We start from the raw sequence: 13,414 nt of genomic DNA on the forward strand, positions 1-13,414 counted from the left end.
GCTCTCCCTCCCTGAGAATCATTTGATTTTACATGATATGTCTCAAGATACTGAAACAGTGATTACTAATTTTCACTGACAAGAATAGCTCACTGACTGCTAAAATATTACTCAAATACTTTTTGTCACTTGAGTTAAATGAAAGCAATGAAAAGTATGGAACTTGTAAAGAAAATTAATCTCCATTAACTGCAGTGAAGAAAGTAAATCCAAGAACATATTTCTTCATTTATTTTTTTTTATGTTATTATACGCCAGTCAAGTTAATAATAAGTCTATGGTAAGTTGCATATGGTCATAAGTATATGATATGGTTGCAGTTATTGCATTAGTATGTTGATGAGAATCTAAAATTCGGTTTAAATTTTCTTATTGCAACAATTTGCTAATAAATTAGTTATTCCAATAATTACAATTAAATAATCATTAATGAAGAGAACTGTTTTTATTTCTATTTATCCCTGAAGTGTTTTTTAATATAAAAATGAGAGTATTAGGATAATTATATGCTGCAAATACATATGTATTGTTACATTTAACACTCAAGTTTGGTAATATGTTACATCCTCAGTAGTCTAATATGAGTACTAAGTGTTCTCATATTTTGCAGTTGGACACTTGGATTACGCCTATCATTTCCAAAAAAAGTTTCTGATTATGATAACTTTCTTTCTTTTTTTACGTTATGTGCTGGTCTATCAAGATTATAACCTTATTTGAATTCAAATGAGGTGAGAATAATTCATTTCCTGAGAGAGAAAAGCGATATTGACCTTAACTCTGTAATGTTCTTTTTTCTGTAATATGATCCTACAATACCTTCGATCGCACAAAGCAGACCCCAAGTCCGAATTTTCCTAGCCACTGAAGACTGTGAACTCCACCAGGTCCAGTATGAGTCTGTAACAGACTAGCATCAACTAATGACCAAATATTTACAACACTTGTTGTTCCTTTACATGAACCTAAAAAATATAAAATCAAAATTACTAAAAGGATTAATATAAAAATGTATCAATACAGAAACATAGTGAATTCAAACAAGTATTTGAAAAATAAAATTCAAAACATGCTCAATTATGCAAATCAAAAAACTATCATTAAAAGAACGTTGCACACAAAAACATTATATAAATTAAAAAATTTAATTAATTCTTGAAAACATACAATAAATTATAAAAATGTTCAAAATCACCTATTCTTTTAAAAACAGCCCATTTCATCAGGGAAAGTTTTGCTCATGACTATGCACCAATATCAGGTGCTTCATAAACATAAACTCAGGCTTTACTATGCTTTCTTGACACATCACCACCTCCAGTACTAAAATAACTTCTGTGTGTGAAATTAGTTCTTTCAGGTAAACTGAACTATTTTTTCAGTTGCTCGAATGAGACACATATCACAATCGTACTGCCCTTTGTCATTATGGTCACTGTAACTTATTGAGAAATATTATTCTTGCACCTTTCTTCATAAATTAATATCTGTTTTAATATGAATATACTCTGTTCTATTGCCTTTCAATGGTTTTTATTTATCCTCCCATTTTCTTTACACACTCATATAACATTGTATAACTGAGCAATGCAATAATGACATCCTTTTTTAATAAATATTGAGATAAAGAAGGATTTTTCATTGCCGACATCCTGAATGAGCAACCAGAGAAGGTTTTTCAAGCATCTTACAATGTGAAGGCATGAACCCACTACTTAATTTCATAGGCTGCATAAAATGGTTCATGAACTCAGCATAATCAGCAAAGGAGGTTAAAGAGTTTAGTCAGATAATTCTAATAGCTCAAAGTTCAAATGCTTACAAAATAATTTTGAAAGATTTCAATTGAAGAGAAGTTGTTATTTCGGAGTTCTTCCCTCTTCAAGGATTTCTTGAAGGAATTCTTCAAGGATTTTGTCCTTCTTTGTGGGATCATATTAATGGAAATAAGAACTGTACACATAATAAAAAGAGCACAAATATTATTACTACTACTGGACTACAAAGCGTACATTAAGAATACAATTTTTGTGCGCATCACTATGAGATTTTATGGTGTGATCTTAATTAGGGTTTATTTTAATTTATTATAATTTTTTTTTTTCATGTATTGAATGAAAATATCTAATGAAATTATTTCAAACATATAGTGTTTATTTTTATTTTTTTAATTTATTTTTATGCTCAATAATATGTATAATGAAAGTAACATGTACAGAACTGTAATGAATTATCATTTAAGTTTTAAACATAAACTCAAGTGCTTTACTGAATTACAGCACAAAAATGTAGCAATATCTAATCATCTTGAGTCATTGGGCCATACTGGATAAAATAAGGATAGAAAGAAATTAAGAGACAGATCAAACACAAGGTGAACAAGTAAATAAACATCTCAGGGCAGAAGATAGAAAATCCAAGAAAATCTTGTTCAACTAAATTAAAAAGTGTGATAATTATCAAAGAAAATTATTCATAACAAAATTTAAAACTGAATTTTGAAAATTGGAAGATAAGGAAGTTTTTCTCATTAAATAAACAAGTAGTTTCAAGACTAGTATGACCAAACCAAAAATAAATATATCACTGTTATAAGTAAATAAATATATGAACTATTTAAAAAACAGTTCAGAGAAAAAGATATAGTGTAATATTTTTACCGGATGCAAGAAATATTCCTTCACTATCAACTGCTAATGAAGTAACTGGTGAATACACATGACCTTGCATGGTATGTAGTAACATTGGTTGTTTATGAGCATCCTGTGGCACCATCCAAACATGTACTACACCGAATACAGTACCAACACACAATATAAGATATTCACCTGTAAATAAAAAATTACATCTATGAGAAAAAACTCAATACCATTCTGTGATATTTTGTCAATCTGATATCTAGTCTGAAAATACAATGAGTTTAATATTCACATTTTTAAATAACTAAACAATAACCAGATACCTGAACTGAGAATAAAGATTATATAATAAAGACATTTTTAATTGTTACATTTGAAATAACAATAAAATGTTCTTAAAATATTTAACCTTTTTGCAACACTTCTATTACTTTTGTTTCTTATTATTTTCTGAAAATAAATCTTGACAAAAGCACTAGTTATACCTGAATTATAACATTGAATGTTTTCTATTGCTCACCCTCATATTAAGAGTTGTAATAACAACTTTTAGATAAAACATTACCTGTAGCAGATCAAAATACTGCATAACATCTAAAGTGAAACTTTCAACATACATCCACTAAAAATAATGCTCACAAAGCAGATGATTTTGTTTTGTTTGAAGAAAATAAAATACAGTAGCTGGAATGGAAATCATAGCTTGAATCTACAAAATCAGTCCTACTGTATTTTCTTCAACTCCTTACTTAGTTATTTTGTTTCTTTTCGTGTAACAGCAAGTGAGTGAACCTTCTTTTCTAACTCTGTCATCATATCAATTCTTTCGTCTCTAAGAGAAGAAAGGATGGCAGTTTATTTTCTTGCTCTCTCTTTCTCTGTTCCTATATATATATAAAATTCCTTTTTTAAGTCTTAAAAAAGGCAGATGCGAGGGAGTCAAATATGTCGCTGGGCCTCTATAATTATTTGCTGAAGGTAGAGGACATGAATCAGCTTTGTACAGGCCAAATGTTAAACTGTGAAAACAGTCTGTTGAGCAATTGGATCCAGACATACTTCTTCATGAAGCAGGTTGGAATTCATATATATGTAGTTACTGCTTTTTACAGCTGGGTCATTACTTTGCATCTGCTACTTATGGTTTAAATGCATATAGAAGATCTTTGAGAAGTACTGAACATATCAATGGTGTTGCAAAATTTGCTAATAAAGTTAATATATATATATATATATATATATATATATATATAAAACATGTAACAAGTCCCTAGATTCCTCTCTTTAATTAACATGATGGTACTGTTTTGAAAGTCATGCTATATTTAGTTTTAAGAAATAATTTCTTTATTGCAGTTGGTATCCCTGCCTTCAAGGCAGGGCACTCACTTGCTCTCTTGTTTCAGTTAAAAAGCCATGGCTGATGTGAGCAAAATTAAATGAAAACTGATGAATTCATCACTGCATTCATTTAACGGCTAATATTTTAAATACCACTTTTATTTAATTTAAACAGTACTTTATTTTTATAATGAAAGTTATAATTTGAATGAAACATTTTTTTTTTTTAATTTAGAAAATTAAATAATTTACCATATATGACTGTTTACTGTTAAAAAAATACTATAGATGGTAGTGCAGTTTAAAAATAAGTTTTTTCTTCGCACTTTTTTTCATTTTCACCTGTGATTATTCAATTTGTTCACCAGTATGTGTTGATTACCTACTGGAATCTGTAATACAGTGGCACATACAGTTTGGGGAGGGGAGGGTGTGGGGGTACAGTTAATGATATCAGTTTTTGGAGCAAGTAATACAAATTATCAAGAAACAAGAAATTGCTGGTCTTCTTTCTAATTCTCCTGCTTCAATAAACTAACTTAGAAAGTTAATAGGTGCGTTGAATATAATTGGAAATGTTAACAACAAAAAGAAAACAGGTTTGTCTCCTCTACATGAAGATAAAAAAGTTGAAATTCTTTGCAAGTTTTTGAAAAATCCCAGTCAATAAGAAATGTTGGTAATAAATATGAAATAAGTCATATGTCTATAAGAAATATTTTAAAACAAACAAATTCCATTATTACAAGTACATCAAAAACTCAACGAAGATCACGTCTCTTTGCCAGATTCTATTTAGTGAAGAAATGTACACTATTATGATAGATAACCCACTTATTTATACCAATACTTATTTCAGTGATAAATGTGCTTTCTACAAAAACCAGACTGATAATAGACACAATTGTAGGTAGTGGGATACCAATAATAACTTACATTTATTATTTGAAACTAATAGCCTGTACCCTGAAAAAGAAAAGGTTGGTTGCCATTCTAGGTAATGAAGTAAATGAACCTTTATTCATTGATGGCAATCTTACAAGAGTGGTGTATTTGCAGATGTTAAGGGAAGAAATTGTATTAATGATTAGAAACATATGGCTGATCATTTAGGAGGAATTCTTGCAAGGTGAAATCATTTTACAGCAAGCTGTAACTCCCTTTAACTCCCTTCAATATGGAATTATGAAAATATTTAAATGCTGAATTTCCAGAAAAATGAATAGTCTGAGGATCAGTGGAATGACCAGTACGTTCTCCAGCCCTTATGTCACTGAACTTTTTCTTGTAGGGCCAATTAAAATTCACTGTTTACAAAACCCCTGTAACAGATATTGAAAACCGAACGCATATCGATCCCTTAATCTTGTATGATTGGAAAATGTAGAAAATGTAAGCACAGCATTTCAAGGTAGAAAATACTACTCCCTAGAAGTTAGAGGATACCATTTTGAGCACCTGAACTCCTAATGTATCAATAACAAATTAATAAGAATGTTCACTCTTTTCACCAATAAGAATGGTTTAAATTTCAGAAAAGCAAAATGACTTTTATTTTTACCTGACTTATTTATTGTTAGTCAAAGTTAACAACCAAGAGTGCTTACTTTCAGTTAGTTTGCTTTTAAATGGGTAATATTTTGAAAACAGATAGAGAAATAAATCCAAGGATTATGCCATTTATTTTTAATTAAATTTTACATTGAAATGATAGATCATGTGACCATAATGGCATTTCATAATAAAAATAAAGTTGAATCCAATACAGCATAAATGATATGGCAGAAAAAATTTTACACATTAGATTAAAATATAGTATTCATGTCTAAAATTGATACAGCATCGGTCAGAATTCTTTAAAATAACAATTACAGAAAAAAAAATAGTGAGGGGAACTTACTACTTCACATACCATCTATACACACATTACTTCACATACTATCTACACACCCCCTTTTTTTTGTTAAGAATGTATGTACAAACACTATTTTCATAAATAATCTTTAAAATTAGCTGGTTTATCTTCATTATGATTTACTTTCTATACATTTTCAGCTTATTATCATAATCATTTTTTGAGCCAGATCTCCACAAATGTAATAATCTGTTACAATAACAAAAACTACTGCTATAAAAATAAAATAAAATGAAAGTTAATAACAATTAATCAGTGATTAAACAGATCACAGTTTTAGGTTAAATTGAAAGATGGCTTGAATATAGAAATTGTTTCCAAGAATGAGAGAACTCCTTTGTTGTAGTTCTGGTAACTGGTAAATTGAAATTCTGGTAAATTAAAGTTTATTTACTTTTTTTAGGAAAAAGAAGTCTATAATTCATTTTAGGAAAGAAATAACTAATGTTCTGAAAAAAGTCTCACATTATGACCACAGTTCTAATTTATGAGGAATTTAACTGGTTTAATATTATTATTAGATGCTCGTTGTTTATTACCGTGTTTTATATACATATATATATATATATATATATATATATACACAAGGGCTGTTCAAAGTATAACAAGAATTTTGAAATTTCACGGGTCGTATTATTCCAATTCTCAGGATTTTTTCGTTGTATTGGTAAACATGTCTAAAAAGTATCTGTACATTTTTAGCCACATTGGTTGTTTAGTCTGTTAGCTGTCAAAAGGATAAAATATGTTTTGGTATGATCAGTGATTTTTTATTTGTATAAATAATGGATCAGAGAATTTGTATTAAAGTTTGCTATAAGAATGGAATAAAGCGCAGCAATGTTTTAAAAATGTTAAATATTGCTTTTGGTGAGTCTGTTATGAGTAAAGCAAGGGTTTACAAGTGGTATAAGCGTTTCCAAGAAGGTTGTGAAGATATTGAAGATGGTGAGCGCCCTGGATGCCCCAGCACATCAACAACTTATGAAAAAGTGAAAGAAATGATAATGAATGATCGCCAACACAATCAGAGAAGACGCTGATGATGTTAGGATATCAACTGGCTCATGCCATGAAATATTTTTGGATGTTTTGAGTATGAAACAAGTGACAGCAAAATCTGTTTCAAAATTGTTAAATTTCAAACAAAAGCGGCAAATGGAAGTTGTTCAGGAGTTGCTAAATGAAGTCAACAACGATGCAGAACTACTGAAACATGTCATAAACATGTGATGAAACATGGGTTTACAGATATAATGTTGAAACTAAGGCTCAATGATCCCACTAGAAGCATAAGCATTCTGGATCACCAAGACCAAACAAAGCTCAACAAGTACGGTTGAATTTGAAGATTATGATCACCGTGTTTTTAAATTTTAACAGCATAGTGCATTATGAGTTCTTTCCAAAAGGTCAAATGATCAATAAGAAGTATTACCTACAAGTTCAACACTGATTGTGTGAAGCAATCTAAAAAAAAAATGCCAGGATTTGCGGCGAAACAATTCATGGCTTTTGCACCACAATGATGCACCTGCTCACACTTCATTGCTTGTTTGTCAATTTTTAGCCAAAAACAACACTGTAATGATACCCCAGCTGCCATATTCGCCAGACACGGCACAATGTGACTTTTTTCTATTCCCAAAAATAAAGAGAACCTTAAAGAGCCGTCATTTTACAACTACATATGAGAATGCTAAACACTATTCCAAAGATTGAATTCCAGAAGTGTTTCGGAGAGTGGCGCTAACATAAGTGTATAATATCTAATGGGAACTATATTGAAGGGGATAACATTAATGTATACGAATAAATAAAATTCTTTCCAAAAAACAAAAATTCTCGTTACGTTTTTAACACACCTCATGTGTGTATGTATACATATATATATCTATATGTATACATATATAAAATTGAGAATATCATTAACATAAAGAGTTCATATTAAAAAACTTTACGCCTATGAGCGATGCCGTACACTACTTTACTCTCAAAATTCTGTATATTAAATTCTTGAAATGAAAATTTAAAATTCACATTTGAAATAGATAATAATAGAATGTTAAATTATTTTGATGTCAATAACAAAATAAACAAGGGCAACTATATTGAAACATCAGTATATACAAAACCTAGATGTAATAACAAAACAGTTTATAAAAATCAAATCACCCTTGGTATCATAAAATTAATACTTATACAAATATGATTAATAGAGCAATGAAATACTCACATAATAATAAAGAAAACTTAAAATTAAATAAACATAAAATATATAGTGGTTGAAAATAATATTTATACAAAACTATAAAAACAAAATAACTACCTTATAGCCAATATACAATAATGTGTAGAACAAAAAAAAGTGAAAACATACACATAAAGTATTTATACACTAATAATATCATTGAAAACATTACTAAAACTTACAATAAAGAATTATTTAAACCAGCATACTGATACAAACTTAATAACCATATAATAAAATATTTAAAAAACAAAGAAATAATAAAATAAACAATCTGTGTGAAATTTATAAAATTAAATGTAATGATTGTGATGGTATTTACATAAAAAAAACAAATAGATCCTTTAAAACTAGATTTCATGAACATAACAGAAATTACAAAAATAATAAATTATGTTTATCTAATATGGCAGACCATCTAATAAACAATAAACATTCTATTTCTGATACAATCACAAATTTAGAAATAATAAAAAATAATAAAGATGACATAGAATTAAATAAATTAGAATATCACAATATAAATGGAAACAAAATTTCAATTTTCAATTTTTATTTGACCAGCAAACCGGTGAAGTATGGTCAAAATCCCATATGTCTTAAATTGAAAATAAATCAAATAACAATGTAAGTTACTTGGGCGATAAAATTTTTTCTATAGGGATCCCAATACAGGATATGTTGTTTTCATTCTATAACAAATTCTACAGGATGAATTCAGTAATATATGAGACACTATTAAGAACACTATTTAAAAGTAAGTTGAGATTCATTTTGTTCATCACATTTCTTTTGTTGAGATTTAGTATATAAATGGTTTGCCAAAAAACATTAGCTCATCATAAATATGTTTAGGCATAGAGTTGTACATAGAAAAAAATGCATTATATTGAAATATAAAAGAAATTTCATGTGGTAAAAAAATGATTGAACAAAAGTTCGACACATTTCAGTTCAAATTTCAAAAACAGATAAATTTCTCTATTTGAAAAAGCATGGCTGTATGCGTGAACAGTGTTTAATATAAATATTAAATGAATCATGAAAAATACTTGACAGGATATGTTTTGATTTCATTTTTTGCATACAGTTGAAGATGGAGTTGTCCATAGAGTAAGTATTCTTACTTCTTGGTTGTCTCTCATTAGAGCCTGACAAAAATTAATTTTTTTGTCACACAGATTTCCTTTTGAAAATTTTTCTGTATATATATATATATATTATGGATGAAATGCAGTACTAAGAAAATACAATTTGACAAATGGTTGACATATATCTACACATGTACATACCATACCCACGGACACGGTCACATGAGCAGAAAGACAAAATATTTTTGCACAATTACTGTTGTGATTTGGTTGTTAAAAAAAAAAACAAATTACATTACCTTTACTTAAATAGGAAATAATTCTAAAATATATTCTGATGAAAAATTAATTATAAAAATAAATATTCTTTTTTTATTTTAATTTATTCAAATAAAGATTACCAATAACAGGTGACCAGTCAAGAGATACAGGAATGTGTGCATGAGAAAGAGAAAATACTGGCTCCCAGTTTCCTTCAATAAATCCCCATATACGACTAACAGAATCATCTACACCACAAGTTGCAACTAAATTACTAAGTGGTTCCCACACGACTGCACTGATGCCACTCTACATGCATAAAACAAAAAAGGATAATATTATTTTATGTATTCTTAGAACTAAATAAAGCCAATTAATGCATAGATTTATTATACTTCAACTAAATAAGAATGACAACTATACAAATTGTGTCGGCTGGCACTTTAAACTCAACTTATATACTCATTATTTAGAAGTCAACAATCAACAGAATAAAATACAACATGCAGAAAAAAGCCAATCCTTTAGATTCTTAAACAGATCAAAAAATATACTTCTTGAAACCTGATTATTTAAATTGCATTCAGTCCTTCACACAAAAAGATTCTGGGTTTATCCCGTTGACTCAAAAAAGGGGTTTAAAAAACTAATATTTCATGTAAAAATTGAATAATCTTTGGTTGTGAAATCAAGTTCTTATCTTAAAAAATAATGAATTATTCTTTTAAAAAACTACCAAGACCTGAAAAAATATGGTTAAAAATTCAAACTTCCTCTAGATTAAGCTTACTTTCTATTTCAAATGGCACAGACACAATATAGGAAATACTTATACACAAACAAAAAAGACAATTGCAATAAGCATTGTGACAGCTTTGAAAATAAATTATTTCTCAAGATCCTTTTAAAAGCCAATGTTTTATAATGACTAATAAATTCCAGTACACAGTCAAATTCAATTACCTCTATAAAACTCTTCGATCTGTGCATTCACTGACAGTTAGAGGAGAATGTTACCTTCTACTCATAATTTAATACCCTCAGCAGATAATCTCTTCTGCTGTATATAAAGGGAAATAACAACTCGTCTAGTTCAAGGCCAATTATTACTGAAACAGTCATTAATTGGATCCAACAGCTAAACTAATACAGGCACCACTTAATTCAGCTAAAAGACACAATATCAATGGATGAATCTAAATCTATGCAGACCTGCAGTACTTAGAACACTAATAACAAATAACTGATAATTTTACCTTTGTTTAATTACAGGAAGCTAATTTCCAACTAATGTAGGATACAAACAAAAGAATCTTACAGCTGAACTTCATTGATTTAGGATTTGATCATTATGAATAAATTTGATCCATTTTGTACAAAAGAAAGAGTAATTGAAAATGAAAACATTTGATATAAATTCAAATTTGTATCAAGCTGCCATCAAAAATAGTCATTTTTTATAGATCAATTCATCAAAAATGTATGTATGTAAAGTACTATAACCAACCATATTGTATATTGCATAATCAGGTACGTATATTTGGGGCAAGTAATAGACAACCTGACACGAATCAGATAACCTATAAAAATCAACATATTCTTAAAAATAATATAAATTCCACACCAGGTTTACTAGGGTAAAACTGAAGTGAAGTGGTTTACATCCCTCTTATCATTGAGCTGAATATACTGTTACATAACAGAAAACCAAACCCACTAAAATGGAGATATTTTTCAGCCTTTTAAGTGATACCTTCACTCTATTCACCTCAGAAACTGGCTTTTGTTTGGAGCATCTTTGATGGCAGAGAAAGCAATTATGACTAGTGCCTACTGCAGTTCATGTGTTTTACATACATTACAGATAAAAACAACAGAAGTATATATTACTACTCTATTATATGAGTCAGCATTTAGAATAAAATCGATTTTTACTTCTTTTCCTGAAGACAAGAAGTAAAGCTCCTAAAACAAGATATCAATTTAGCCAATTAAATGGGAAACCTTGTACTGAATATGTCAAAAAAATAGGTGAGAAAACAAACAATATGAAATCACTATGTTAACAATTACAATTACTTATTGCTTGAATAGTGATATTTTTAATCACATGACATCAACTCATGTTGAGCAAAATTTAATTTATGTGACTTAACAAGATTCAGTTTAATGTTAATTCAAGCCATTATTAAACAAAATTATGATTCTTTTGGTAAAATATTATAAATGACTAAAAAAAAACAAAGGAAAGTAACAATATTTTCTTGCTTCCAAAAAAATGAAATAAAAACCTCAACCCATGTTCTTGACTATTTTTAAAGAGGTTCTTTCATCTAATTTATATCAAGTGACATGCAAAATATTTAATTATAAAAAGAATTACCTGATGAGCCATAATTGTCACAGGTTCAAAATTAGGACTTTTGTGGCCAATTTTCAGTGTTCCATCAGAAAAACCAATAGCAAAATGTTTTTCTTCATCAACCCAAGCTATATGATTTACTGATGCTAAAACAAAAAAAATATTCCAACAATTAGTACAATATAACAAGGCTACCTTCACATAAAAAACATACTAATAGATAATACTTATTTAATTAAACTGTATCAGACAATACTAAAGCATAAAGTAAAAAAATAAATATAAAATTACCATAAGGTTGGGAGCAATTAATAAGTTCTTCCTTCTGAATAAAGCTGGGCTGAACCATGACCATTGTGACTGATCCACTGATTTGTCCAATAAGAAGATGTTCAGGACTTAAATCAGCTTGACGACATTTAGGCCAACATAAAGCAGTAATCCAGCCAAATTGTGAATCAATGAAACAGTCATCACCTATTTTACCACTCTCTAGAAAAAAAAAATCAATCTGTCTGATTACTATATTACTCTACAGGTCAAGAACTGAATTTAGAGAAAGTAAAGTAACATTTTTTAAATTATAAAGGTTCAGAAGATCCAATATCCAATACTCCAAATCCAAATCCAATGTTTGCAATATTGGAAGTAGGATATTTACAGTTATTAAAATTACATAATTAAAATAATTTGGAGTAAAATAAGAGGAATTACACCTCAAAATTAAAAATTTAAACATTAATCCCATCAAAAGATAAGATCTTATTTACATAAACTACTAAAAATATCTAATTCTGAGGAATTTACAAAGATCACATCTGTATTTTATTCAAATACTGCAAAGATAAAAAAAACTAATAAAAAACTAATAATAATATGCAACAAGCGTTACTTTGGTTATAGAAATATCAAGGTAAAAACAGAACAAAATAAAATAGGTAAATAAGCAAACAAATAAGTTACTAAACAAACAAATAAATTATTTAAATAGATGAAAGTATTATTTTTTTCATCAATTATTTTTCTCAAGAAAAATAAATATACAAAAGAATTCAAGTTATGTAGAAAATCAAGTCATGTATATCAGTAAAAGAAAAATCCTGATAGTTATTAAGAAAAAGCAATAGACATACATTTTGCTAAGAGCCCTCCTCCATAGGAAATGTAGCGAAAGATATTACTGTTAAAAAAATAATAAGTAGTTATCAATTTAACCTATTTTTAATTTTTCCCGTTAACTTGAAAACTAGTAAAATAATTAATTAGAATTTTTGCAGGTACTTCAACATAATTCCTAAAATAACAAAATTCCATATGTTTTCACATAAACACATATGTTTTCATATAATTAAACACAGACTTCATCTATTAACATTTATGTAAAGTTGCTGATCCCTTTCATTGTTGCACAACATTATTAACCTATCAGTAGCAACAATTTCTTTTTACAATAGTTAATTCACTGATTAAGTTAAAGATTTGTTCATAAGAACACAATCTATAACATGTAATTTTTGATTTGTAAATTTTGAAAAATGCAAAACCTTATCGGAA

General features: G+C 28.4%; 1 protein-coding gene across 4 annotated transcripts in view; it reads right to left on the reverse strand.

Moving 5' to 3' along the window:
* Positions 1–13,414, reverse strand: part of LOC142327390 (putative E3 ubiquitin-protein ligase HERC1) — a 314,426-nt gene that overhangs the window by 143,058 nt on the left and 157,954 nt on the right. For all 4 annotated transcript variants that reach the window (XM_075370430.1, XM_075370438.1, XM_075370422.1 and 1 more), the window contains exons 26-30: positions 12,152–12,352; positions 11,882–12,006; positions 9,639–9,807; positions 2,661–2,828; positions 820–965 (exon numbers count right to left, since the gene is read on the reverse strand). In XM_075370430.1, the coding sequence (XP_075226545.1) occupies positions 820–965; positions 2,661–2,828; positions 9,639–9,807; positions 11,882–12,006; positions 12,152–12,352 (809 nt within the window). The remainder of the gene's footprint in view (positions 1–819; positions 966–2,660; positions 2,829–9,638; positions 9,808–11,881; positions 12,007–12,151; positions 12,353–13,414) is intronic.

Source organism: Lycorma delicatula, chromosome 1, assembly GCF_047948215.1.
Source record: "Lycorma delicatula isolate Av1 chromosome 1, ASM4794821v1, whole genome shotgun sequence".
Lineage (NCBI taxonomy): Eukaryota > Metazoa > Arthropoda > Insecta > Hemiptera > Fulgoridae > Lycorma > Lycorma delicatula.